Here is a 27,649-nt window from a genome sequence, read left to right as displayed (position 1 = left end):
CCGGCTGCTTCAGTGTTTTTAGTATTTTGACGATGACATAAAGTGCATTTCAGATTAAATGGAAAGGTCAAGTGAAAATCTCCATGAAAAGGGAGGGCGCGGCTTTAAAAGAAAAGTTTCAAGGCGTCCCTCGACACCCTCACACTTCACTATTAAGCGGAAATATTTGTACAGTCCCTTAATTTTTTTTTTTTTTTTTTTTTAACTAATTCATGATTTCAGGGATAAAAAGGAAAAACCAAAACGCTTCAGTAAAATAGAATCCACGGGGTACCTCATATCAAATCCATTACTTTTATCTCCCGAGTCTTGAATATAATGCTGCGGAGAATCTGAGTTGGTGTGGCATGAAAGACTCTCTAAATGAATCAGGTTTATCTTAAGCACATCCTAAGACATGCTAATTTGGACCACAGTCTGGATGTGTTACGCATTACAAAAAAAAAAATCCTCAAAGAGAATACGTCAGGGCACAGCGCCACAAATGAGCACTCACTGAAATATTCAGCTCGAGTCCGGAACCCCGTCTGATTGGCCGCGCTTCGATTAGATACGAGGATTCCCCAGGTGAGTATCAACCCCAGTTCCATTTGAACAGGAGGTAAAATGAGAAGTCAACAGTATTTAGTCAAATAAAAGGCAGAGATTAAAGAAACTTTGGCAGCCAAGTGTGGATAATTGATTTATAATTTATCAACATTTGTGCTGAGCAATGGCCACCAGGGAGATTGGGCCGATTTCTGGTACAACCTTTCTGCTTCTCCCTCGTGAGAACGCTTAATATGGGCAGCTCTATTCTCGGGGAGGTAATTTAAACTACAGCTATCAGCAGACACCACAGAAATGTGACGGAATATAAGCAAAACAAATGCTCTCCAATCCACGCCTGATTAAATGAAATTGTCACGGCATTGAAAGTGATCTATGATGGTGAGGTGAACGTGTAAAGTGCCATAAATCTCTTTTTGTCCTACCTTGAAAGGTCAGCATTTGCTACGACGAGTCCAGAGACACTGTTTTATTTCACAATAATAAAAAGTGGGAAAGCAGAAGCTGCTCTAAAGACAGACTTCCTTCTTAAGCAATAAACCGCTGCTTGCGTATTAATGAACACTGTTCCGGCACAAGGTGGAGGGTGCAACCAAGGTGAAAGTCACCATAGCGCTGGACTGTACGTTCACAGTTATCAAACACTGTTATAATAATTATCAAGTGAGCTGCAGGATTCACAGGTAATGATCGCATACAATAGCAGCGGTACTTGAGTTGGTTGATAGTGATATTGGGTAGACAATCAAGGGGTTATTTCTGTGTTAATTTGCAAGGAGATCACAAATCCTGCTTCTGTGCATTCGTCCATAAAAGCGGGGTTAACTTCTGATCCCGACTTTGAATAAAACAGGAAAAACTGGACCAAAAGCATCACATCCTCTCACCTTAACGACTGAATAGGTCGTTATATCACATCTTGCTCTTTGGTTAAGTTCAGGCAAGAGAACTACTGGGTTAGGTTTAGGACAACATAGTAGTTTGGGCTGAAATAACTAAGATACTTATTTAACCTCAGTTAAAAACGTGTCTACTTTATCTGCATAACTGTTATATTATGTAAATAACTCATTGTTTACTTTCAGTGTCACACCGTTGCAAACAGCTTTCTCCTGTGTGAAGGTCCTATTTTTGTTTGACCCAACTATCCACCCAAGATCTTCTACCGATGTGGACCTTCTTGCTTTTTATACTTTCATTGCCTGAATTCCTTCTTCCATGCGGTACTAGTTACAGTGGCCACTGGAGGTCGCCGTCTATCAATAATCGCCAATGTGGGTCATAATAAGCTGCTTTCACAGTCGGGCCATAAGGTGGTTTTTAAGATGAGAATGGGCCAACCCAAGTCATTGTTCTTCAGTCTGGTTTCTGTTCGAGGATGAACGAGACAAGACGGGTTACCTTTAAAGACTCGGTCTCCGTGTCACTACCGGTTGATGTTGATGGTGTTTTTTACCCACAAGATGATGAGGCGCTCAAACACACAAGCAGCGGGTGTTACAATTGTACAAAGGCCAATTTGCATTCTGATTTGTTTCTTTGGTATGCAGAGTATTATCATGTAGTTCATTACAACCGGACAGAAGAGGTCTAGAGAAAGAAATCCTCTCTTTGTGCTCTCTTTTTGTTTAACAGAGGCCTCTTTGGTAGAGAAATGATGCAATCAGTCGATAGAAAAGGGTTTTCACCCAGATGGTTAAAGAATACGATGCACCAGATAATGGTGAATTGTAGGACTGATTTTGTCTCCTTGGCAGGAACTTTTAAAAAGGCCCCTTTGTGATTTAGGGATCCCAAATTATTTGGGGTTACATTTTCATAAAAGTCGAAGCCACTGAAGAGAACTGAGAGTTAAAATTGATGCAGCACAGACCGAGATATCCTGATATTCAGTCCAGTATGGGTCACGCTCCAGAATGGATCCTTCATTTCCTGTAATGCAACTGTCTGATAGCATCTTTTAAAAGCTTCCTCCAGAGCTAAATATACTTACACAAACAACCCTATATGACTGCTCTCAAAGGCCAGCTATGACTCCTAATGATAAGTCAAGTGTACCTCATGTGTCTATTATACAGGAAGTCAGACCTGCACACTATAGTCACACTGCAAAGCCACTCTAACAGTGCATCCGTCTGCATGCTGTTCAACTTGTTTGTTTTTGGAGGCCGACCAGTTTTTAGATTATATCACGAGCATAATGAACGTCACAAGATGGAGCAAGAATGCATTTTAGGGAACACCCAACAGCTTGGTTGATATCATTTCACGCTCCGCAATTTGTCTGTACCACATTATACAAATCCAATCACCACTCAGCAACTTCACTAACAACTCGGTGAAGAGTCGGCTGCGTTTACAAAGCCAGAATCTGCACAGCCCTCAAGAATTATTGTAGAGCTTTTTGGAGAAACAAATGGTCAGAGAAGGGTGTGATAGCGGCAGCTGCTACCGCTTTACAATTCAAGTGCTCACCAGCGGCTCTCTTATAATGAAGCGAATGCATCCTGTGAACTGTGCAGATTTATTTCACCAATCTCTACTTCATACAAAACTTCCAAACCGTTGAGTTTTTACGGTCCAAATAAACTCCAGCTAGGACGTACAGGGATTTCTTGTTTTTTTTTTGTTTTTTTTTTTCCCCTCCTTCAACACCAATCCAATTATTGGCACTTAAGCTGCGTAGTACACCAACTGGGATTTTAATAACTGTTGAGTCGCCAGCTGTGAACTATTAAGAAATGATGGTGATGACCAGCGGATTGAGAAATCAAATTCCCAAGCAGCAGCCAGCGACGCCTCCCATACAGCTGGCCCAAATAACAGCTTGTTTCCTAACAATTGCAGTTTGACGGTGCACGGTTGTTCTCCTAACACAGCAATAAAGCTGCAATATGACTGCTGGCACTGACCCCCTCAGATGCTGAACGGCGAGAAATGAAAGAAATGGATGGTCCGGAGGGAGGGCATCGAGTGCTTAATGGTATTGAAAACGTTAACAGGTCTACTCACCCTGTACCAAACAATCTCTCGAAGCCTTCCGTCAGTTTTGAAGTTACACTTGAGGGTAACAGTCTCTCCCACGACAACAGGAGGCAGGGGCTCTATGGTAACTGTCAGATATCCTGAAGAAGAAAAAAAAAAGAAGAATTGGACATTAGTTTTATCACAGTCATAAACCAGGGGAACAAGACACGTGCTTCTGTGTCGTCCGTGGCTTTCTTCTGAAGTTCAATGTTAGAAAACAGCAATGAAGAAGTCGTGAATCATCTTTCAAACGCATTCAAGTTTGCAAAAAAAACGCCATGATTCCTCCTTATAGAATATTACATCGAGCACTTTCCCACACAAGGGTTAAGTATCTCGGTAAACAGCACTTCAGCGGTGGTTACTCAAGCATTCATCTTCCAGTGACATGTTTGCTTCATCTGGTTTGGATCTTCAAACAAACCCGCGTGGCAGCGCAGCCATTTCTGTACCTACACTTTTTTTTTCATCATCCTTGAAACAGCATAAACTGTGTTCACAAGACATAATTACTTCTCGCACTAAATAACGGCCATGACGGTAGCCCTGCACGCTTTGTGCAGAGTCTCTTTAAGCTCTTCACCAGTAACTAATCTGAAGTTGTTTGGCCCTGAATAAACACGCACAGCCTGCAAACCTCAGAGCATCTAAGAGGAGCGAATGCAACGACATCGCAGTTCATGCAGAGGCTTCTCATTCACTGCCGGTTGAGATAAAGAAGCAAACAAACATCAAGCCAGCTAAGTAAAAGTCTAAGGGTTATGATGAAAATGCATCTTAAAAGTCAGTGCAAGCGTTGCTTTTGACAAGGTTGATGTGTTGACATTGAAATGTTGTTTCTTATACTCAGAAATCCGATTATCAACTTTCTTATTACTGTCCCGCTACACAGCCTTGAACTTCCCTATTACCAAATGATTGAAAGGACACTTAATTCACAGGCAAAGTCAGAAAGGGCCATCAGATACAAGGAGGAACTCTTTACTTTGTCCAGATTTGAATTTCAGCTTTCAGCAAAGAAACAAAAATTTGAGTGGAGTCTCAACCTTGCCACGTTGTGTCTCATCATCAGCCGTCTTCGCTTCACATACCTGCAGGTGCAGTTCAGGTACACGTTCACAAGGTGATAATGCATACAGCACATCAGCAGGATTATATCTCGCAAATAAAAATCGGCATATACAAAAGGCAATTAGCTAGTGATAACGAGAAGACCTGGGAGAAAATGAATACATCCGAAACCCAGAAGGTAAATTAAATGAAGACAGTGCGGAGGACACAATCATGTGAACCTGAGACTTGGGCATCTACTCTATCTCTTTCAAATACATCTACTTTACATGCAAGTGCAAAGGACATCTCTTTATATGCCACCACTCCATGATAGCAGAGTGAGCCAGCGATGGTGCGTGGGCTGACTTCCACTGACAGACAGCAACCCTCTGCCCAACATAATAGCAGTTTCAACATGTTCGGTATTTAATGAGGGAAATGCATCTTGTAAAACAGATGGCTATCACGGTAAAAATATAAAACTGGGTAAATGGGACCTCCTGAGCAATGACTGCATTATTAATAAAAAAAAAAAAAATGGGGAAAAAAAAGCACATCATCGCCTGACAGACGTCTACAGGTGATCTCAGCAAAGTAGAGGTGTGCCGTTGGTCGGGAATGTGCTTCAGGATATAAATGTATCGTATAGATAACGAAAATCAAAGAGATAAAACAAATCAGCAGGAGGCTGATGGGAAACGGAAAGGGCGAGCTTCGAGATTCAAACAGTCAAGTATTAGAATATCTTAGAAAACAATACATGCATAATGAACTGGCAGTGTGCACCCTCACCGTTATCTAACGAGCATCTTCGTAACTCTGTGACCTTTTGCACCCTATTGGAAATGAATAAAATCCAAAGCGCCGACACCCAAAGCGTGAACATTTACTTTCTACTTTCTGTCTTTTGAATATAGTTAAACAAGTGTAACGTTTCTCATCAGTGGGCTGCAGTGTATGCACGCAGGGTTAACTAAGTACAATACCGACAGTCATGGCCATACAGCGTCAAGGATCGTCGCTCTCTTTATGTTGATCATGGTTCTTCTTTGTCTTTGTCCAGCCCGTGCAGAAATGCAGTGAATGCACGTATGGCATCTTAAATCAGATTACTGTTTGAGGAGACGACACATTCGCTGCTTATAATTTTCGTGGCTGTGAGCGTTTAGATGTGACCTGGCAGATCGTGCTGATGAACCAGGTCATCCTTTGGTCCTGAGACATTTCCAAGTTTAGAAAACGGTTCAGTTGAATCGGGAAAACGACAACTTGGATTTTTTTTTTAACAGACAACACTGGTTTGTGGTTATTCATGCTAAGCTTTAGGAATCTGTTCTTTCTGTTCTTTTAAAGATCTGCAGGTTGTATATATGAGTTTTGTGTGCAGTTTTATAAAATAGCAGTCCAGTCATCGGGCTTAGATGTTGGCATGTTTCTGCAATCTGCTGATCCGGTCACATTTTTACCTGTCATGGGCTGCATGCCATGTTGGCATGTTTACAAAACCTGTCATATCAGGTTCACATTACATGTTTATGACCTGACTTTCATATCTAGAGGCGGACAGGATGTTTGTGGAGTTACAGACGAGGAGGCTGACAAGCCGCTGATCAAAGTTCAAGACTGCGTTTTCACATTTTCAAGCGAGAGACAACTGGATGTTTTTGACCAGAGAGCGTTGCAGTTCAACATGTGAATGATATTTTGACGGAAGGCCTCAGGACGCTTTCTGTGCCAACAAAAAACAAATCTGTTCAACAGCATGTAGGGACATCTTTAGTGGTTTCGTGGCGACCAAAACGGATAATTTGAGACAAAACATGTTTTTTTCCTACACCTGACCAGACCATGAGCACAGCACCGTTACGATTTAAAAAATAAGAATCAAAGCTAAAGAAATATAAAGATGCAACGGACAGACATGTAATGTTTCAACATATCCCTGATTTGCAGAAACATAAATTGCCAACATTTATTTTAAAGCTGTTTTTGTTAAGTTCCAAATTAACATTTTGTTCCAACAAAACATTAGGCCCTAAATGTTATTTTGGGCACATCACTCAGCGTTTAGCAACTGAATCAGTCTTGGACCACACAATCACTCTGACATCTTTCAAAAAACAAACCAGCTGCTCCAACAATTGGCACTATGTGTGTAACAATGCATGCTGACAGTCGATTGTTAAAAAAAACATTCATTCTCAGAGTATGTGACGTTTTGAAGGTAATTACAATGAGAAAAAGTCATGTTTATTCTTTTTTTTTTTTTTTTTTTTTTTTTTTTTTAACTGCTTGAGGGGTTTGCATCAAAGTCAAATTACATGACACACAAACCAGAAAGGGGCTGATACGAGTTTGATCTGTTTTATTGTCAAAGTTAAAATAGCACGGGGGAAAGCGCAAAACACTCCTTTGTTGTTCACCTCTGACGTGGTGTTTGCATAAATCCGTGCAAATCTTTACAACAAATTGCTCCATTCGACTTGACTGTTTGTTATACAACCCCCACCCCCCGGTGAGCTTCTCCACCCACAGAGACGCGGTAATGTTCACGCATCAGAATTCCCTAGCAGGTACAGCGAGGGGAACGTGCATATGATCAGAGAAGATGCCACAGTGTAGGTTGCTAGGTGCCATTTTTTCCCCCCCATATGTTTAAAATAAAAGAGCCTTGCTAACGTACTCATTAATTCTCCTGGCTGCTCGCTGTTAGCCTGTTTGGCTCCTTTGTGTCCGTTGGAAGATATTTACAAAGATTACAGTGAGTCACATCTCTGCAAACCTGCTGAAGTGCGCCGGTTTTTCATGTTGATCCTCCACAAGACCTTTTACATGTCCTTCGCACCTGCATGTGAGAATCTGTGTCTACCACGTTTGATTGATCTCCCACAGCAAGCAGATAAACAGAATGCATTTCAAGAATTACCTTGGATTATACGCTTAATAATATGTCAAGCAAAATAAGACTAAATGCACAGCACATAAAGAAGTGCAAGTGCTTAACTTCTCCTATCAGTAGAATGACTTCACAATCCAGCTGTGGAATTGTGCGGCACGGCAAATTTACAAGGAGAGAAAGAAGCGAATAATCAACTAAACAACTAAACGCTCCGAAACTGAGAGAGCGAGACGTTACACTGCGGAAATTTACTGCTACATGCCTTTAAAACAGATAGTCCTCGGTATCTGCGTTGGTAGACACAGATTGGCCTGTCTCGTGTGTCAGTGCACCTAGATATGCTTATTAAAGAATCTTAATTTAATCAGCAGGCTGAAAAGATCTTCCCTTTAGAGTCAAATTGAATGGATAAACCTTTCCGGAGACTGCATGTCATTAACACAGAGCTGATGCTCTTAGAGAAAATCCTAACCACTTACGACGAACCCACAAGAGGAGCAGCATGGCCTTGTTAATGTCTCTCTGTGAGTTTTCCACAGAGGTGGTGGAAATGCATATTACGAGACAGAAAAAAAAAAAAAAAAAAAAAAAAAACTGAGTCGACCGAGTCTGTGGAACACTGTGTCACTCCGTAACCAGTGGATAAATGTGTGCTTCGCCTCGTAAAGGAAACTTTCAGTTAAAGGTTATGAAATATTCCTTCCAAATTCAAGATGGGCTCTCCAGTCAATGCACATCCTGTAAAATTAAACATAATATAGCGAGCCATTAGGGCACATTATTCACTCGACAACAAGACTACTGTAAGGAGATAGTTGGTCTTCTTGTGCGGTTGCGGCGATTAATTGTGAACAATTCATTGACTCCGTGGCACAGAGGGAAAATATAGCATAGCCAATGACAGGGAAATGCTCCGGAAGCATGTGGGGAGGGATGAGGAATTTTTAAAAGAGCAAATTACACGGGCGATGCACTCGTGCCAGGGAAGTTCACATTTCAAATAATCCCTACGAGAAACTGGAGCAGTTGCAGGCTGCACATACCGCGACACGAGGACATGATTCCCACGCAAATTCAGTATCCAACGAATGCCATCCAAATGACTTCATAAATTAGACACATTTTATTTGCCAAGTCTCTGTTGAAAGTGTTCCAGTGAAGCAATATCTCCCGTCATGCTTGATGCGCTAACGTGAGCTAATACGGGCCACATCCGCCCGGAAAAAAACAAAAAACAACAAAAAAAAAAAACTTGAGTGTCAATTCAACTCTGGGCGTGAGAATCAACGCCATGCGAGTGTTTGTGTAAGTCTCCGTCCATCAGAGATGATCAGCACTTGCGACCGTTTAGACAGCTGCCCTGGAGCCGCAGCAGCTCTGAGTGGACACGAGTCTCCAATCAGCCCATTGTCAACTCAAAACCGAAGAATCAACATTTAATCTGCAGAGCGGGCTCTCGCAAACAATATGGCAGGTTTATTAGTTTCCTCCGCGGAGACGCGCGATGCTCCAGCCGCTTGTCTCGGCTCGTGACGTCGCCGCGGCTCCAGCTGTTTTCATTTTGATGGGAATTAAGAACGACGACTGTTGCTCTTATTTACCTGCTAAAAACCATCAGCCCTAATCCAACACGCTGTACGAACTGAGCGAACGCTTGATGATTTTTTACTTCAGCGTGTTGTACAAACATATTTTCATAGTCAGGGGGGAAAGTGACTCTCCTTTGAACAGATGAAAAGAAAAAAGCATAAATTATAAAACAGTGTTTTAAAGCTTTTTTTTTTTTCAAAGAGTGAATACATTTCACTTCACAAATGTTCAACTTCACAGTGTGTGCTCTTGTGTAGGATTGTTTGAATGGGCGACATTTGTGAGCATTTTAAGGGGAAAAATGACTGAAGTGTCAGGCCGGATGTATCCGGTAAGCTCTAACAAGTTCTGTCTGGCACCGTGAACACCTTTCGCTTTGGCTGAGCTTAAACCCGGCAGACGGAGAGACTTAGATTCTGTTTTCATGCTAGTGCCTCGCAGTATCGATCCCTCCTGTGTTATAAGCCCTGCTTTTTGAAGGAAGCCCCTGGTTATATTTATACAGCTCTCGCGGCATCCTACTCGCGAAGCCTCCTCTACATGAATCAGACCGTCTGCGCGGATGACGTTACCCTCGAAAAAGCAAACACATCTGTGGCTCTCACATCTCGGGGAGAACCTACAGAGCTTGTGTCACAAATAGCTCCAATTACAGAGGAGAGAGATTTAAAAAGGGGGGAAAAAGAGAAAGAAAAGAAATGCACCTGATCAAACGAAAGTGTTGAGCATCCTCAGAGGAACCGGCTGCTTTAAAGGGACTTCATTTGTTATTGTGCAATTCGGCAGTTACATACAGTCATACAGTTCTGCAGGAAAATCTTTGAAATGAATCTACTTGTTTGAAACCATAATGCGTTTGCCCATGAAGCAGAGTGCTTGGATATTGTTGTAAGAGCACACGAGCAAGTGTGGAGTGGCCAGAGAGTGCACGGCATTTAATTGGCTCATATTAGCCGGTTGTAGAGGCAGACAAGGCCTCCAGCTTGTCTTAATCCATCAGAGGCGCTGTTGGAACAACATCTAATGAGGGCTGCAAACTATGCTTTCTCCCATTAATAACAGCAATTTGCCAAGATGCAATGAGAAAACAAAACACAGCCAATGATGGACCGGCCCAAAATGTGCCTGTTATTGTGCTCGGTGATTTATGGCCATGGCCTACCTTTGCTTGGATGTCAGTGCAACTAAATGTAGGAGAAAAATGGATGGCTGGAGTTTCCCGGCTCTCTTCCTCATCTGTGCCTCTAAGCAGTGTAAACAAACCGGGCTGATTTGTAGTGTCCAAAACACATTTAAACATCTGCAGTTCCGGGAAAAACGAAGGGATGTGTGAAATATAAAATCAGAATGGGATTACAAGGACATATGATAAATGTGGCACATCACGTCGGAGCATTTTTTTTCTTTACCCCCACAAAGGCTGGATACGGCGCCAATACAGCCTCAATGTTTTGCACCCTTGTGGAAAACATCTGAAATCAAACAAATCTAATGCGCCTCGCATCGAGCTTTGTCCATTACTGTGAGAAAGTCTGGCGACGTGGACGCACGCGGTAATCAATACATCCAGCTAATAAGTGCGCCGCTAAAGCCAGGTGACTCATTTCAAGGCAGCGGCTTTAGGCGAGCGAGTGATGTGATGTGCTGTTTAGGGGACAGGGCGGCTCATCGGGCGGCTCATAAGGGGGCAAAAAAAACAAGAATGACAAACTAATGCTTAACAGGTTTTTTTTTTTTTTTGCAAGCAATATCCTCTCCATTTGTAAACTGTGCATTTAGTCGATGTTCTGCGAGGTCCCTTCTGAAAAAAAAATGTTTTAAAGTCCAGAGCCTAAGGCAGACAAAGGTATAGATTATGTAAATTGCACATGTTATATATCTTATTCCCATTATTCTCAATAAAACATACTCACTAAGTGAGGACCTCGGTGGCTATTAAAGCATGTGAAGATATCGTAGAAGTACCCTCACCGCCTCATCGTTTTATTCCTTAGAACATGAATAAAAGGGTGATAAAGACAACGGGAGCAAAGAAGTCACTTATGAAATGTCCACTTCAGAGTGCATCGCCAGGCTTGGTTAAATGGTTAAAGGATGCTATAGAGTCAGAAGCAAAACCAGGAGGTTCTTGTGAATTTGCCGTCTTTCACCGAGAAGCCGTCAGGGGTCTTGTTGACAGTGTGCCGCTCTGCAAGCAGCAGGTAAGATAAACTCGTACCTTTCATCCATCTTTGTCGCAACAAAACCGCATACTTGTGGGGGCAAAGCCAGGTATTTTAAAGGGGGAGTTCACCCAAAAATAAAAATTCTGTCATCATTTTCAAGTTTAAGCGTATCTTTGGTTTGCAGGAACATACAGCGCCAAAATATCTTCTGATAATTGGGCTGACTAAAGCAATACTTACTGTCTTTGATAATTACCGTGTTTACAATTATGAGAGTAGGAAGTACTGTTCCCGTCGTTGGCTTTAACTTTGGCTTTTAATTGGCATAAACCATTGCACTCATATTATTTACACATGCTGGAATAACTTTGCTATTATGTTTTATTATTTTAGCCGTAGTAAGGACCACAGGCTCAGTAGATGCTACCTCGCTAGTGGCTAATGGAGACCCAAATAAATACGTGGAGAAAAAATAAATAAATCCTTTCAGTTTTGTTACCATTTCGCTTCATCGGTGAGATGTGGCCGCGTGGCATCTCCAGCAGCGCAGTCGGTGCTTTACAAGCTGAGTGCTCGGAGGATACACACAGGCGATTTGTTTGACAGCTTGTGTTGCCTTAATGGGCTCTCCCTCTAAAGCTGTATCTACCTGCGCCGCCGCATCCCCGGATGTCTCAACTGTCACGGTGGCGTAACCGAAAATGATGCTGCAAAGTACCGACAGCAAAGGGCTGTTATTGACATCTTTAGATTCTTGTTTTCCACGGGGAGACAACGTGCCCGACAATGCACAGAATCAATTGATCTACTCTGAATGATCTGATCCATTCCTGCAAGAGCTTGACCCTCCCGACAGTTTGTATTTACTCACTGAACAGGTACGCCGTCATATTTGTGGTGCTCCAAGAGTTCAACACCGTGATACGAGCAGAGGTGTTTAAAAAAGCGTTATCATCATCACTGTGTCACCCTCTACAAACTAACACTGTTGACAGCCGAGGAGATGATTAAACATTGCGGTGGAGAATTTTCAACTACGTCAACAAAGAAACACACACACACACACACACACACACACACACACACACACACACACACACACCCGAGGTCGTGATTTGTAACTTTACATGCGGGCTGAGCTCAGGAAGCGTAACGCGGAAGTGGAATCTGGATGAATGCTTGTTGATTTATTCTGGCCAAGAGCACAATCTGCGCCACTGGAGAAGGTCTTCTTTTGTAAACAGAAAGCTGATGCGTTTTTCAATCAGGGTGATTTACTGTTTAATGACATGCTTCAGCTTCAAGAGTGTCAGCACCCGTCCGTTGTAATCCACCGCCCTCCCACAAGCCCCGCGCTGCCATAGCGGATAGCAATCAGGAGGAAACCCTATCACTGGGCCCTCATTCTGAAAGGCCTTAGGCATGTGGCATTATCATGTCATTGGTGAGGAGAGCTGGAGCCAGGGAGGAAATGCAGCCAGCCTTCCCACATGGAGTTAGTCAGACGCAGTAGTGTGTATGTCAGTGTCGCAGCTCGCTGGCCAACTAGAAAGCAATGAATCTCTGATCCCTCTGTATCCCACTCTTCATTTTCTATCCCTGCATTAGTGTTCCTCTGGCATCGAGAAGAAATGCAAATGAGGAATTTGTGCCTCTCCTTATTTTTCCCTATTGAAGCTATTCATTTACTTTCTGAGTGACTCTTAACGACCCTCAGGACCGTGAATCCGGTTAAAAACAAACAAAAAAAAAACCTGTCATGTAATTACAAAAAAATAAACAAACGCCGAGAGGGAAACAAGCCTTTTTATTTATTTATTTTCCTCCACTCAATGCATAAAAAAACAGTTTAGGGAGAAACAAGGTTTTTAGATGAACAGCTGCCACACAGGGCTTCCATGATAAAGACAGAGGATGACCACCGCTGCAGGATGCAAGGGGCCCCCCCGGGGAGCCGGAGCAGCAGACCCTCCACGGCCACACCGTCAGGAAAAATGACACACGCAGCCGTGTGTGGCGCAGATTATCCAACCGGGAACTTGTATGCACAGGGATAAATGTGCCATTAGCTCGTGTGTTTCCTCTGGAGATTTGTAATGTCGGATATAATCAGTGTGGGGAGTTTACCATGCATTTGTTTATTCACATTCCTGGAGCGTATGACAAACAGAGTAAAAAAAAGGAAAAAAAAAAAGACCAGTGCAGCACTCGTCTGCTTTCAGCACCGGCGCTAAAGACTTGGCGAGGATGCGCTGCAGTCCGCAGAGAACTGCGTTTTATCACCAAAGGAGGATTACAGCGGGCGTGTCTGATGGCACGACAATACGTGAAAGTTTTACTTTGCAGCCGCGAGTTGCCGGGGAAGGCTCTAAAACCTAAAACTCGCGGAGTGACAGGTGTGATTTTTAGTACGGCGGATGAAAAGAAAATTGTGAAGAAGAGAGAATTGGGTTCGTGAAATGACAGCCGACTGAAAGCAACTTTAAAATGAGATCTGACAACTACAGAATGAGGAGAAAAGAAACTCTGTTGGCACGCAAGGAAAACAAACAACGACAGCGATGACAAAAAAAACAAAAAACAAAAACATTTATGCTACATTAACCTGATTTTTAGAAGCCAAAGAGAGAAATATGGTTTTTGTTAAAGGGGCCCCTCACGATCAGGTCTTTCTCGTGGGTTTTTTGGATCAGTGCACACAAAGCCAATGATGCTTTAAATGGTTCTAAAGTGGTGCTGTACTCTAATAGCAATCCCCCTCTCCCCCGGCTAAAGAGATTCATTACACTGACGTATTTAGCAAATTTCATGAGACGGGAGCAAACCGTGTGATGTCAGTGGAATGAAAAGCATTTTTTTTTGTTGTTGTTGTTTTTGGAGAGGATATTGCAAACCTGCATCTCTCCTGCTGGCTAAATATAGATCCATTTGCATTCTGGCTTCATTATTGCAGCGGGATATGATTTGTTATTATTGTTCTGCGGCTGCCAATCTCGATAATTTCGCGAGAAATCAACCAATTTCTGCTCAGGGAGGGCTGTATTTCCGCTTTGTTTGAGAGCAGCTGCACTCAAAAAAGTCATGCATCTGCAAGTATGTGAAAGATACTGTTCGGTGAAGTAGGGGGAAATGTGCTCGGTAACGATAAGAAGTTTTTATAACAGGTTTTCCCCTCGACTACTGTGGCCCTTCTCTGTCCGCAAGAGCAGCACTGTGGTGACACTTTGGAAATGCAAACGACGCGCTCGCGAAGCAGGATTGTTGTGTCAGCCATTGTCTGCCAATCCCACCTGATGTTCCCCTCGCCAAACAGAGTCAATTGCCCACCAAAGTTGCATCTCAGCGATCTCTCAAAGAGTTGCAGTGAACAACAAAAAACTGTTTGTTTGAACAATGCTTGAACCTCCAACTTAGGAGGTGGTGCACAGAGCGGAGAGAGAGCAAGCAGAGCCTTCTGGCACAGAGCTGCAGCGTGACACACCAGGCAGTGGATCTGTCCAAGCCCACACAGCCACACGGCAAATATAGGATTTAATGAGTTAAATATTTGTCTTTTCGAGCTGAGGGTGCAGTTGCTATTTTTTTTCCCCCCCGTGAAATATTTTGATTTAGTAGCTTTACTGAAATCTTACTCTCTTGAATTTGGAACTGCAGAAACAGATACACCGTGTGTTAGGCGACTGTTGCTCGGGCCGGAAGAGATAAATGTTTTTTTTTTGTAAAGTGTTTCCTGAATAATAGAGAGCAACACTCCAGCATTTACCGTAGTTACACGTAGGTGGTATGAGATAGAACTACTACTTAATGTTCCATCCAGCATATCTGCGGCAGGTGAATCAGCATCAGACGAGAGCCGAGGCGGAAAGGTAACCGGCCCGTCTGCTCTGCTTAGAAGTGTTTATTTGGCTTGACAAATTAAGTGGACACCTGCGGAAGAAAACAGAAAACGCATCCCAAAATCCTGCCTCCACCCCTCAGACAGTCATTTATTCAAAGAGCATTTATGATTCTATTCTCTGTTTTCACTCCTCGTTCCATAAAAGCCTCCCGTCGAGTGAGTGTGGGTGTCTAACACGAGTAAACACATTTAGTCCCGAGCGGGAGTCAGGGCCCAGTTTAAAGTGACACACAAACCCATGTGCACACAAACACACACGGGTGTACTAACACAAGATATTAGACGGCTGCACAGATGGATGAATAAGAGATAAGTTAAAGTTAAGTTAACGATAAGTTCATTCGACAGAGCTTTTTTTTATATCGGCGTAGTCCAAAACATTTCTGGAGCTTCAAAGCATCAAGCAAGTGTTGTAGCATTCTCCGAAAACAACTGAAGCAGGTGCAAACTTATTTAAAAACTTTCAAAAAATAACCACAAAAAAACGCAACACAAACAGATATGAATTGAAGTTATTTACAACCCCTTTCATTCACAAATATTGACTGTGAATGCTAAGCTATAAGACTAGATGCTAGATGCTAAGCTAAAAGACTAAAAAAGTCTGGGATGTCGTTACTTCCATAGACTTGGATAGCGCAGGACAAGTGTATGGGGTGAGTAGTGAGCATGGGGTGAGTAGATACTGATGGCAGAAGACTGAATTTTATTTTTTTTTGGGTGCACTTATCCTTTAATACTGATGCCTCTATGTGACTAAGATAACATGAGCAAACAATGACCAACAGAGAGAAGCGTCAGTTAAATGTCTTGTTTGTTGTTGCTCATAGCAATGGAACGATAAATTATGGTGTTTAATAATCTGGCCAAGTGGGAGCATATAAATAGAAAAATAAAATCGGACCTTAAATAGAACCTTGTGGTACACCAGAGGAAATTGGAGTTGTAGTTAAGGAATAATTACCTGTGGTGACCGAGAAGGCTCTGTCTAAAAGGTAATAATAAAACCAACTAAAAGCAGTATCCTTGATGCGGACCCATCTCCCGTTGCATGATCAAGTGTCGAAAGCTGCACTTAAATCTAAAAGGATTAAAATTGCGCTCTCTCCCCTATCGGCTGCTAAAAGAAGGTAGTCTGTCATATGGTGTTAAGGCACTCTTCAAGGTCATACTACAGTTTGTAATCCTACATAGCCACAAATATTTGCATTGCCTCAGCATCCTGCAAACGGCTGAGTTTCAAAGTATTGAAAATACTTTGCATCTTTCTGTCATTCGCTTCAAAAATAAAAGCACGTTCTGGTCACATAAAGAGCTTTAGACGCGAGGTCGTTTACCTCATCGACAAAAAAGTTCAGTTCTGTTCAAGTGCTTCAAATATTTATTTAAAAGGAGCATGTTGTAGTTCTGGGAGGTCATTTTTAATCAAGAAAGAAGGATGTTTTTGACTCATTTTTTATGCCTGAACAAACTAAATTATAAAAAGAAAAAAATCTCTTTGTGCTCATGGCTGAACAAACTGAATAAACAAACTGACCTTAGAGGAGAACACAGTTTCGTGCTCTTATGTTTAGATTTGTCAGACCCTGCCACCTTTCTAGCTTCAGTGTTCTGGGGATATTATTTTCCTCTCAGAACAGCCTGTTTATTCACTTGTGGTTTTCATTTCTTCCCCAAAACGACACAGTGCCCCTGTAATAATAAAGTTTCCAAAGAGAAGGCGAAGCTACACGAGACGATCCAGTGCCTGTGTGTCTCAGTGTCTGTGTGATTGTACAGGAATTAATGTTAAATGTGAAATAAATAAGAAAAAGAATGTGGTGATGTTTGCGTTAATTTAAATCGCACGCAAAAAAAAAACATGCATCACCACAAACGATCTACAATCCGATGTGATCTGAAGGTTTCCCTAACAGCTGCCTGGCAGCTTGTTTGTATTTTTCCATCACTTAATAATAAACACAACAAACAAATCTCTAGCTCAGAGGAATGAAATGTCACAGAGCCTTGGAAATAGATATTCCAATCTGTTTTTAATAAGGTAAACAGGACCTGGGTGCCATATTAATAAAGGCCTCAAAGAAGACATGATGCGGTTACCAAAGAAGCAAGTTGTCCTGGTAACCCAGAGACAGACTCACTGGGGTATCAATCACTGTTTGTGCATTCAATCTGCGGACCCCTGCATCACCACAGGTCATGAGCAATGGCAGGAAACGAGGGAGGAGACGAGGGCAGTGTGGAGAAATGGCCATTCTGAATGTCAAACGGGCAGATTTGAGGAAACGCATCCAGCATGCAGGGAACATAAACTGCACAGTCAATTCATCACAGCGGAATTGCTGCCGTTACAAGAAGGCCATTTCATGTTACTTCAGTGTCTATTCACCACATCTTTGCACACTGGTTTGTTCTTTTTCTCCACTTTGAAGCCTCACTCAGCCACCTCAGGAAAAAAAAACATAAAGCATCTTCCACAGGCAGAGCTTCTTTTTTTTATTTTGTATTTTACTCAAACTATTTTAGTGTCGGGGGCCAAAGAGAGGAGTTCAAGTCTGCCTTGATGTTCCGAAAGGGAGGGGGGGAAAAAAGCGAGATAAACTACTGGCTAAGTGACCTCAATTAAGATATCTTCGATTGAGTGTATTGAGTTTTGCCTGACAAACACAGCCTCCAGTGTTGTGCTAGTGCCTCAGCTTATTTCTGGTACTGTATTATATATATATCTATTATTATCTCTAGTGGCCTTCTAAACGGAGACCTCCTACTGTTGTATCCGTGTCTTTTGCTCCCGGTGAAGTGCTACTAAATTTGCAATGCAATGATAGACAAGACAGAAAAAAGAAGAGATCTGTCATTTAGATAACTTCCTTCAAGGGCAGAGTGTGTTGAGCATGATGCAATGGAAAAACTGGAGTGCATAATCTTCAATCTATGCTTACACAATCATCATACAGCTTAGAGGCAAGAGGATCAGTTTGGAAATATTGTAAATGAAAAGCACGAATGAGGGATGGGAGAGGGACCAGCAAAATCCACCCAAAAAAAATAAATATATATATATATATATATATATATATATATATATATTTTTTTTTGTGAAGTTCCTCTCCAAAGTCATCCTACTTTTGGAGATGTCACATTTTTATTTTACAAGATACAAAAAAAAAATGCAGCGGAGATCAATGGGGCGCTGCGAGAGAAGTTTAAGGGCTGCATGAATTCATCACTGTATGTGTCACTGGAAGTTCAAAGAGAGACGCACAAAGTCACATAATGGTTTTGGACCCTTCACAGCTGGGCGTTGTGTTCTTTGGACGTGCAGTGATCAAAGTGGTAATTGAGAGAAAACTTTAATTTCTACTCCCTTTTTCCCCTTTTCAAGCTCGAGTTCGAGTCAGATTGGTCTTCTTCAAGGAGACACACAGTGTCGTTCTGGAAGATGATTGTGGTTGATGTTCAGCATTTTTTGGGGGGGGATCATCGGCTTCTGCGATTCTTCTGTCAGATTGTCGATACAATTAAAGCGGTTTAAAAAATGTGCTACATCCTCTCACACAATGTCCCGTCGACAATGCTTGATGGGTTACGTGTAGCAATTAAAAGCCCACAAACAATGAAAAAATCTGAATCTGTAAAGTAACTGGCAACTCAATTCATCAAATACATGTAGTGGCATGCAACAGGAAGAGGAAATACTCAAGTCCAAATATCAGGTATCAGTCTCCTGGCTGTCTTTTAATCAGTATCGGTATCAACCCTGTAAAAGCTACATCGGTCGACCCCTATTTACCATCCGTACTCCCAACTACAAGCAGAGAACTTACATACATAGTATTAGTGAAGCTTTCTGACTCGCCCACTGTCCTCTCCCCAGAGATCCCGCCGCTCCATCTGCCCGTGAGCTAACTGGACTCTGAGTCTATCCACCTGTTTGCCCAGTGCCTCAGCACGGCGCTGGCCCAGCGCAGAGGCCATAATCCAGGGCTGGATATTACATCAAAAGGCCTCAAAGGCAAGTGGGGGTTTGTTCATCACTCAAGAGCCAAGCAAACTGGTAAGGGGATAAAAATGAAACTCGCATGCCGATTTATCAGCACTGTGGTGAGGATTAAAGGACTGCCAGCCCCCTGCCTGCATCGCCAACCTACTGCCTGCATGCTTTGTTTCAGCAGCTTTTAAACCCCCTCTGCCTCTCAAGATGTGCTTCATCACTTCAGTAGAATCATGCCTTCGTCCGACCGGCACTGCCGGATCAGAAGCGCTTGCAAAGTAGACGACAAATTCCTTTGGTCATTGATACGATTCACCTCTGGGATGGTACGCGCGGGGTGGGGGGGAAGTTGTAGGTGAGGTGGGCAAAGCATCCGTTTTATTCCTTTTCCGATTCAACCTTTACCGTCAAACAAAGGAGAGAGGGGACACACCCAAACTCAATTACAAGCTCTGTTTTGTGTGGAGGGCTGGGGAGGAGAGGGCCACATGACTGCTGATAAAGAAAAAAAAAACAAAACAGAAACAACACACATCTCCACCCCCACGCACTTTCATTTTCCGTTTTTTTTTTTTTTATTTTTTTTTTTTAATACAGCCGTGCTGGCACTGCCATGTCTTTGTACTATGTGGAATTGCATCCCCCCTTTTTTTTGTACTAAAATCCACATAAAGTAACTACTCAGCTCAGCACCAGAATTATTCATCACAGGGTGGGGTGGGGCGGTGAGCAGACCTGTATTAAAAACCGGCAGAAGAGGAGACAGCTGTCCCAGCCCACGTTCTTATGTGATCTCTGCTTAGGGAGCAGGCTGGTATTCCAAAGCCCCATCTGAAAACAAATTAAAGAGGATTAGAGGCTGCCACTGCAGCTCCTCTCCTCTCTGTTCTGGGGAATATAGTGTCCTGCTGGCCAAAATGGTGACCTTCACTTCCCGTCCTGTGCACAGGTGCGCGGCAGCAAACGTTAAGGTCATAGCACGGAGTCAGCAAAAGTCACCATCAGTACCTGAAAGCTATAGAGGGGTCATTGAGACTACGTGACCAGCTGGTTTCTTTCAGACTGCACACTATATAGGATGTTTGGGCATCAACACTGTTTTTTGCTGTGTACTGAAGCACATCGGATGTGAAATGAAACAATCACCATGTGGTTAAGGAGCAAAATCTCTTGATTTGAAGTTGTGCAACTTCAAGAACAGACGAACAGTGTGGGATCCTCCGGTGATGTTCTGCCACCTCCGCACGGCAGCCATCTTTACGTCTAGCCCGCCACGGAGTCAATCTGCACAGTTGGATTAAAGTCACTGACCCGTCCAGGCGAGCGCATTCCACTATCTTATGGAACCAGATGCGTCTCGATATCGTGAGTACACACACATACACACGTTGTAATGCCTCTCCACAAAAAATATGCATTGAAAAGAAGGTTCACAAATGTACGGTATGCTAATATTTCTGATGCACACATAACTATTTCTTGTTTTCAATAGATAAAACAATATATATACACCGAAGAACATCGAAACTGGGAACTTTATCAAGTGGTATCTTTTGTCAAGCCATCTGCTCGCTGATAGAGGAACAGCATTGCTACAGACAGTCATTGTTCTCAGAGGATGAATCTTATTAAACTATCCAGCGCCACCATGAGGTTGATATTTGTGGGTTTGATGTTCAAGACATATTTGATGGACTGTTGTGACATTTCTTTCAGGCATTCACGTCCTCGTCTGGACGACATCTGAGGGGATCAGCAGCATCACAACGCCGAAGCTTCACTGTGTCCAGTACTTTTATTATCCTCTCCGGCTTTACTCTGGAAGACGCTCGCACAACGCATTATCAGCACAGATCGCTGTAAACAAAACACCTACAAAAGAACAGCGCACTGCAGTTTGCATTTAGCTTAGAGCGGTGCAGTGCTCTGGTGCAGTCTCACCACGGGTGTAGACTCTTTCACTTGTTACTGTATCAGCTCTGGAGCAGCGTCTGATCAGGGAAGCAGACACAGTAAAGGCCTAGCACAATACAGCCGTGACTGAACTGAACGGAGCTTCATAAGAATGATGAAAGGACGTCAGAACCGCTCCACTGTACTCCTCCTGTAGTGTACGACTTTACCTTCTGTTTGAAGCGGTGTTTTTTTTTTTTTCCGACGTAGGCCAATGTCAGTCTCTCTTCAAGGCTGCCCGCTGTCGTCTTTGACTGAACCAAGGGCATTTTTACTGATTAGACAGTCGCCGGTTTGATCATCTTTCAACGTTGCTCCCCTGTGGCTACAGTTAAAACCTAGCATTAATCAGTCTTCATTAGCCCCGGTGTCACACGTATAATTCCGCTGTCAGTTTACCCGCCTATATGTCCCCTCCCCACTGCTAGCTGGTGGCAGGTAGGACAGTCAAAGGAGCCACGTTGTCTATCCTGCGGCTATTTTCCTTTAGTCATTTTCAGATCTCGCTGGAAATGTGGAGGCGGGATTGAAGGGCACTGGCAGCGAGATGGATGTCAAAGATCAGATAGTTTGGATTTATATGGCACAGGATAAAATTATAAAAGCAACAGAAGATTGGTGTGTTTCCATTCGTTCAATACAATGGCGAGCAGGGGTGTTTCTGGGACATTTCCCTGATTGTGAGCACCCTGCTGTTGCCCCTGGAGTCAAGCGTTTTGAAGTCCTCATGCCTGGAGGCGTGTCCCCCCCCCTCCCTCGGTGGAAACACCGCCACCAACTTGAATGACCCACCTATCCCAAAGGACATCTATTCTTGTTTAAGATCCTTAAGGGGAAGAGTGATAGCTGACGACAGGAAGAAAATGGCAGAGAATTACATTTATAGTTTCCCTGAAAGTGCACAGGACTGAAAATTACACAAATTCATCTAATCTCACTACCTCCATTATGCCTCTCAATTATTCCTCTAATCGTGCACTCCTGTATGCCTTAATGGGTTATTTTTTTTTCCCGTCTCCTTCTTTCGAGCTGACGTATTTCTACAGTGGAATGAAAGAAACATGGCAGCCCGAGGAAAAGAAAAGCGGGAGAAACAGAGGGAGAGAGAGAGAGAGAGACAGCACAACCTATCACTCGTTTTTGTTGAGCGAGGGGAAGTGAGAAGCATTGGTATTCACAGCGGTCCCTCCATTTTGGATCTCGTTCGGCACTTGGCCGCAGCCAACTGCAGCTCTGACACATGCACATCTCCCCCTCGCACTGTTAGTAAAAGAGCCACTGTGTTAATTGGGCTAAACTGTGTTCGGGATGGGAGGGGGAAATTAATGCACGGCTGTAAACAGGCGAGGATGAATCACATCTGTCAGCTTTATGAGATCAAAGAAGACGTACAGTGCATGTGTCTCTAGCATTTTTATTTTATGTGCACATCTGGTGAAGTGGGCATCGCGCGCGACTAAGTGAAAAGCAGCTAAATGAAAATCACTATATACACGATCTATATTGCAAATCGCACTTTTACTATACACAGTCTGAGATCTCTCTCTCTCCTATTATGCAGTCCTGATGGTTGAAATCTACGTGTGTTTACACAGACGTAAAAACTACACGTGAAGGCGAGGATGAGATATCTGAGTGGGTTCATTAGGATTTCATCAATACTACGACTTATTGATTAGTCAGAACAGGACTAGAATTGAAGTGTTTCTAGAGCAGAGAAATCACTATGCCTCAATAATACCTCGAGTCAATGACATAAACAATTTTCTTGACATCATAACACTGAGCGGAGTTTAGAAAGAGTGAGGAAGACAGACGTCAGTCCGTATCGGTCCTCCTCCCTCTGCTGAGGTGATTCACCGCCTGCGGGTAACGCTGGTAGCTGGAGGAGGAAGCCGGTTTGTCTCAGCCGGGAGCAAGAATTTGCCAAATTCTAAGATGACGTTACGGGCAATCTGAGGTAAACATCTAGACCGCACACAGACAGGTTTTCTTCGAGTTTACAGGTAGCTTGTCTGTAGCAATATGCCATCGGCCGAGCTAGCGCACTCTGCGTGTGTGAAACACATCAGCAGTGGGTGAGAGACTGTGGACGGACTATTGATAATTTATTAGAAGTTCACTTGCAACGGGTAACGAGCGTTGTTGTTGTCAACTCGAGTAAACTTTGAGTTATCTTCACCTGGTTCAGATCGTTTCTCCAAATCAGCCTCTCCTCTGACTTCAGTCCGTGTGTGTAATGAATTAGCCACAGCGCTGATTTTGTACAGAGAGTGGTAGACATCCTTATATCTACGGAGAATACTACTCAAAACGCTCAAAATAGAAAAAGTAAGGTTGAGTACATTGCCATTCGTACCAGCCTGGGCTCATTATCAAGCAATTATCAGTATTAGAAAGTAAATAAGTACTTTTACTCAGGTACTGTATTTAAGTATAATTTTGAGTATTTCCAACCAAATAGTCGACTTTTTACTCGACTACATTTATTCGAAAAACTTTAGTGGCTATTTACTCTGAAGATCCAGTTTCATGGGATGACTGTAGCTCAGGGGTAGAGCCAGCGTCTTGTTATCCAAATGTCACTGGTTTGATTCCCCTGGTCTGCATGTCGAAGAGTCCTTGGGCAAGGTACTGAACCCCAAAACTGCTCCTGATGTGCTGGTCGATACCTTGTAGGCCAGCCACTGTCATCAGTGTATGTATGTATGAATTACTGTAAGTCACTTTGGACAAAAGTGTCTGAGAAATGTAAGTTTAACAAAACAATATGTAATCGACAAATAAACGATATTGTAACATTATAGATGAAGGTAAAACCTTTGCAAGCAGATAAACCAAATTAACTAGTTAATCTACCTTTAAAGGTGATTTAACTGCCTCCAGCTTCAACAATAGTTATGTGAAAATGTGCCATTCTGCAAAGGTACTTTCACTTTAGGTTATCTAAGTATATTCTGAGGCTAATACTGTTGTACTTTTACTTGGAATCTTACTTTCAATGCATGGCTTTTACTTATTGAAAGAGCATTTCTACACTGCGACTTTAACTTAAGGATGAGAGCCGAACACTTCTCTCATTAGTGGCATTTGCAACTTGTCGGGAGTAACGTCAAGGAGTAAAATAATCACATACTTTCAATTCAACATTCTCACCTGAGATAAAAGCCAATTATCAGATTGGTTGAATAAAACATTTACAACTACTAAATATTAACACAATGTCAAAAATGCACCCTGACGTCTGGACGAGTTTTTTTTACTGATTGATGAAGATGACAGACCCTCTGAGAAGTCAAGGTCAAGCCAACGGAAGGTGGATAAACACACACACACACACACACACACACACACACACACACACACACACACAGGCTCAGACTATTGGTACGAATCAAACAAGGTTTTGTTAACTCTCACAACAGTGGTGGTGTCAAGAAGCTTATAAATCTTCACTAGTGACAATTCATGTTCATCAGTATATCCAGTGAGCCTGATACAGTCCATGATTATTGGGATTATTTTCATTGTTAATTACTTAACTAATGGGACTGCTCTGTTGATTGCAAGGAGCTGCTCTACATCTCCAAGGACCTCCATCTCTCAAACTGAAAACTGCAAAGCTAGTGCTGTAGAGGTTGAGCCTGGCAGTACACCAAATGTCTGGTACAGTAATGCTCTGCAAAAAACAAGGTACCCTTCGGGAACTCAGCAGAAGTGATGAGCACACTGATGCCTACTAAGTGTCAAACTGCGATGTGTGAAATCTGTTCTGGCCGCTGTGGGCTGAATTTCCTTCCATGCAAGAAATTATCTTATACAGTACAGTGCTGTATATACCTCAGACATCTTTTATTAATAAACAACAGTGATCTATATGCAAAATACGTACAGTGCATACAACTTTTAGCAATCCACGGTAACGACATCAAGTCCTGGTGTAAAGGCAGAACATACACAACACACTGGTGACTCAGCCGACGCAATTCGGATCCGATAATTGTGTGATGGTCTGGTAAAAATGAAAATCATCACAATCTGGACAGCTCAAACTGCAACTGTCCCATACTTGGGTGAATATAGGTGTAAACCGGTCAATAGAAAATAGCTTAAAAGCTTTCTTTACAACAACTTCAAAAGACAGTATTATTCCTGACAGCTCCTTTCACGCCTCCGAGAAGGCAATAATTGTGTGTAGCGAGTGCGATGAGGGAATTTCAGCCACAGAAGACAGGTACATGTGTCACACAGATAGAGCCTGCTAAACGCTTGGATACTTTTTCTCGTTACTCTCCCACTATTTCATTCGACTTGTGTTTGCGCACGCAATTATTTATGTTTGTTTTTTGTTTTGTTTTCCTTGGGTGTCAAAAATAATTGAATTTGCTTCAAACAACATATGAATCTGCCGGGAAGAGTCCGTCTAAACAACCACCGAAGTGTACACGAGTATTTCTGCGGCCGTGCTAATTGCTAGGGAAGTTGAGGGCGGCAGCTTCCTGCCTGGCATTGCTGCGTTTCCTGCGCCATGTGTGCCGGTCACTCACCGCTGTGACTGACAGGCGCCGCCACCCCCTGCGCACCAGAGGGTGCAACAACACCCACGACTTATACGACTCATTATTCACACAACTTCATTTATAACACGGTGACTGTGACTCGACTGAAGCCGGCAGTAAAAGAGCAGGGTTTTTTAATTGGTTATATGTGTATTTGCATATTATTTCACAGATTCACGGAACACCTGCAAAGTATTTAATGGCTTCAGTCTCACTGTATAAGTTACTGTCATGCTGCAGTTTCAAGATGGATAATTCTCTCTACACATGCATATCTTGATTGCATTTACTGCACACCGTCTGTCTATGCTGTATATGTATATATTTATATATATTGTCACTGTAAATCAGAGGTTAACAGTAAGGGTGATTGTTTAATCACAAGCCGGTATAGGGGTGGGAGGGATGTGTGCAGGGGGAGGCAGAGAAGTGGAGGCATAAAGCTAAATGATGGAAATCCCTGCTGTCACCCAGGGCCTCTGCAGCATGTTCACTCAGGATGCTCATCTGTCTCAGCCACCCACTTTAGCAAAGCGGTCTAAATAAGGAACACGAGAGGCATCCTTGGCAAAACCCTGAACCGGTCCACAAGGTCAGCTATCCCACCAGGGCCCCGGGTTACCTTCATGGGGGACTGGAGCGATCGCGTGTTAACTCCTACACTAGGGGAGCCTCCACGTTCTGTAAGGCTCCAGCCCCAGAGGCAGTGACGACTCAGGAAGTCTGAGAAGAAGCACTGATAGTCAAGGCCTTGATGAGGGCAAGAATGTATTACAAAAGACTCAAAACATAATTCTGTGAATTGAAAACTGACCTTCCCTGTGAAAAGAGCCCACATACATCATGTCAGCGCACAGATCCGACAATATAAATTATTAAAGCAGTTCAATCCACAAAGCTGCGAAAAGGAGAGATTTTTATGTAAATGAACACCTCGCCTAGACCACAAAGACAGGCTGCAATAGAGCCGTCTCGTTCCTCTAATATAGATGCTGACGATACATCATGTGCGCACAAGTAAAGCATGACAGCAAGCATTTCTCTTTCTCAAAGAAAAGAAAAAAATTTAACTCAGACTGCAACAAAAATGTCCTCTAAAGATGAGTGAGCGCGTAACGCAGGGAAAGCGTGGGCCCTGATCATTTCATAAAACATATCATAGACCAACCACACAAACATCATCTCAGTGTGCAGAATTTACTGTCTTCACTGAGGATCAAGCGATATGGTTTTTGTCAGGGCCTGTATTAAAAGCATTTATTCAATATAATTAAGGAGACAACATGTTTTCGGTACCGATATACATTTGAAGTAAAAATGAAACTCTTGGCATCAAAATTTTGACTGACCAGTGATGGAATGAACTCTAGTACATGTGGTACAACTCTGTGTTACTTTACTTGAATATTCCCCTGTTAAACTGTTACATACTTCCACTCTTGCTTTAGTTACTTGTTACTTTGCAGATTCAGACTATTCAGTGTTGGTAGGCTTTTACTGACGAGGTGTAACCAATCAGACAGTGTTGTGGTCAGGACATTGAGTGCGACCACAGGGAGATTACTATAGACATAGAGAGACTGCTGCACTGATAATCGGTCTATCCCGATTTGGAGATATTCATATGGTCCCTAAAACAAGTATCAAGTTTGCCTTTTACCGGCAAAATGCATGAAAAGTATGAAATGCATCCATACAAATGTAATTTGTTGGGATGCACGATGTGGATTTTTTTTTTAGCCGATATGATAACCGATAATTACCTGACTCCCTTGGCCGATATCAATAAAATAATCGAAAATAGAAACCACCATTTTTATGTGTTTTTTTTTTTTTTTTTTTTTATGCACACCTGAGCTCTAGAATAACATGGTGATCACATATGATTCATTTAATATTCCATAGCTGTGACGAGATTTAACGGTTAAGACTTTTTCCTTTGTGGTATGTTCTTACTGTAAA

The 27,649-nt window shown here is 42.7% G+C and overlaps 1 protein-coding gene across 3 annotated transcripts in view; it reads right to left on the bottom strand.

The window, feature by feature from the left end:
- igsf21a (immunoglobin superfamily, member 21a) overlaps positions 1–27,649 on the bottom strand; it is a 312,406-nt gene that overhangs the window by 132,952 nt on the left and 151,805 nt on the right. For all 3 annotated transcript variants that reach the window (XM_030420524.1, XM_030420522.1, XM_030420523.1), the window contains exon 2: positions 3,562–3,674. In XM_030420524.1, coding sequence (XP_030276384.1) covers positions 3,562–3,674 — 113 coding nt within the window. The remainder of the gene's footprint in view (positions 1–3,561; positions 3,675–27,649) is intronic.

This window comes from Sparus aurata, chromosome 6 (assembly GCF_900880675.1).
Source record: "Sparus aurata chromosome 6, fSpaAur1.1, whole genome shotgun sequence".
NCBI lineage: Eukaryota > Metazoa > Chordata > Actinopteri > Spariformes > Sparidae > Sparus > Sparus aurata.
Note: the sequence above shows the minus strand (reverse complement) of the source record. Positions and strands in the feature narration are given on the sequence as shown.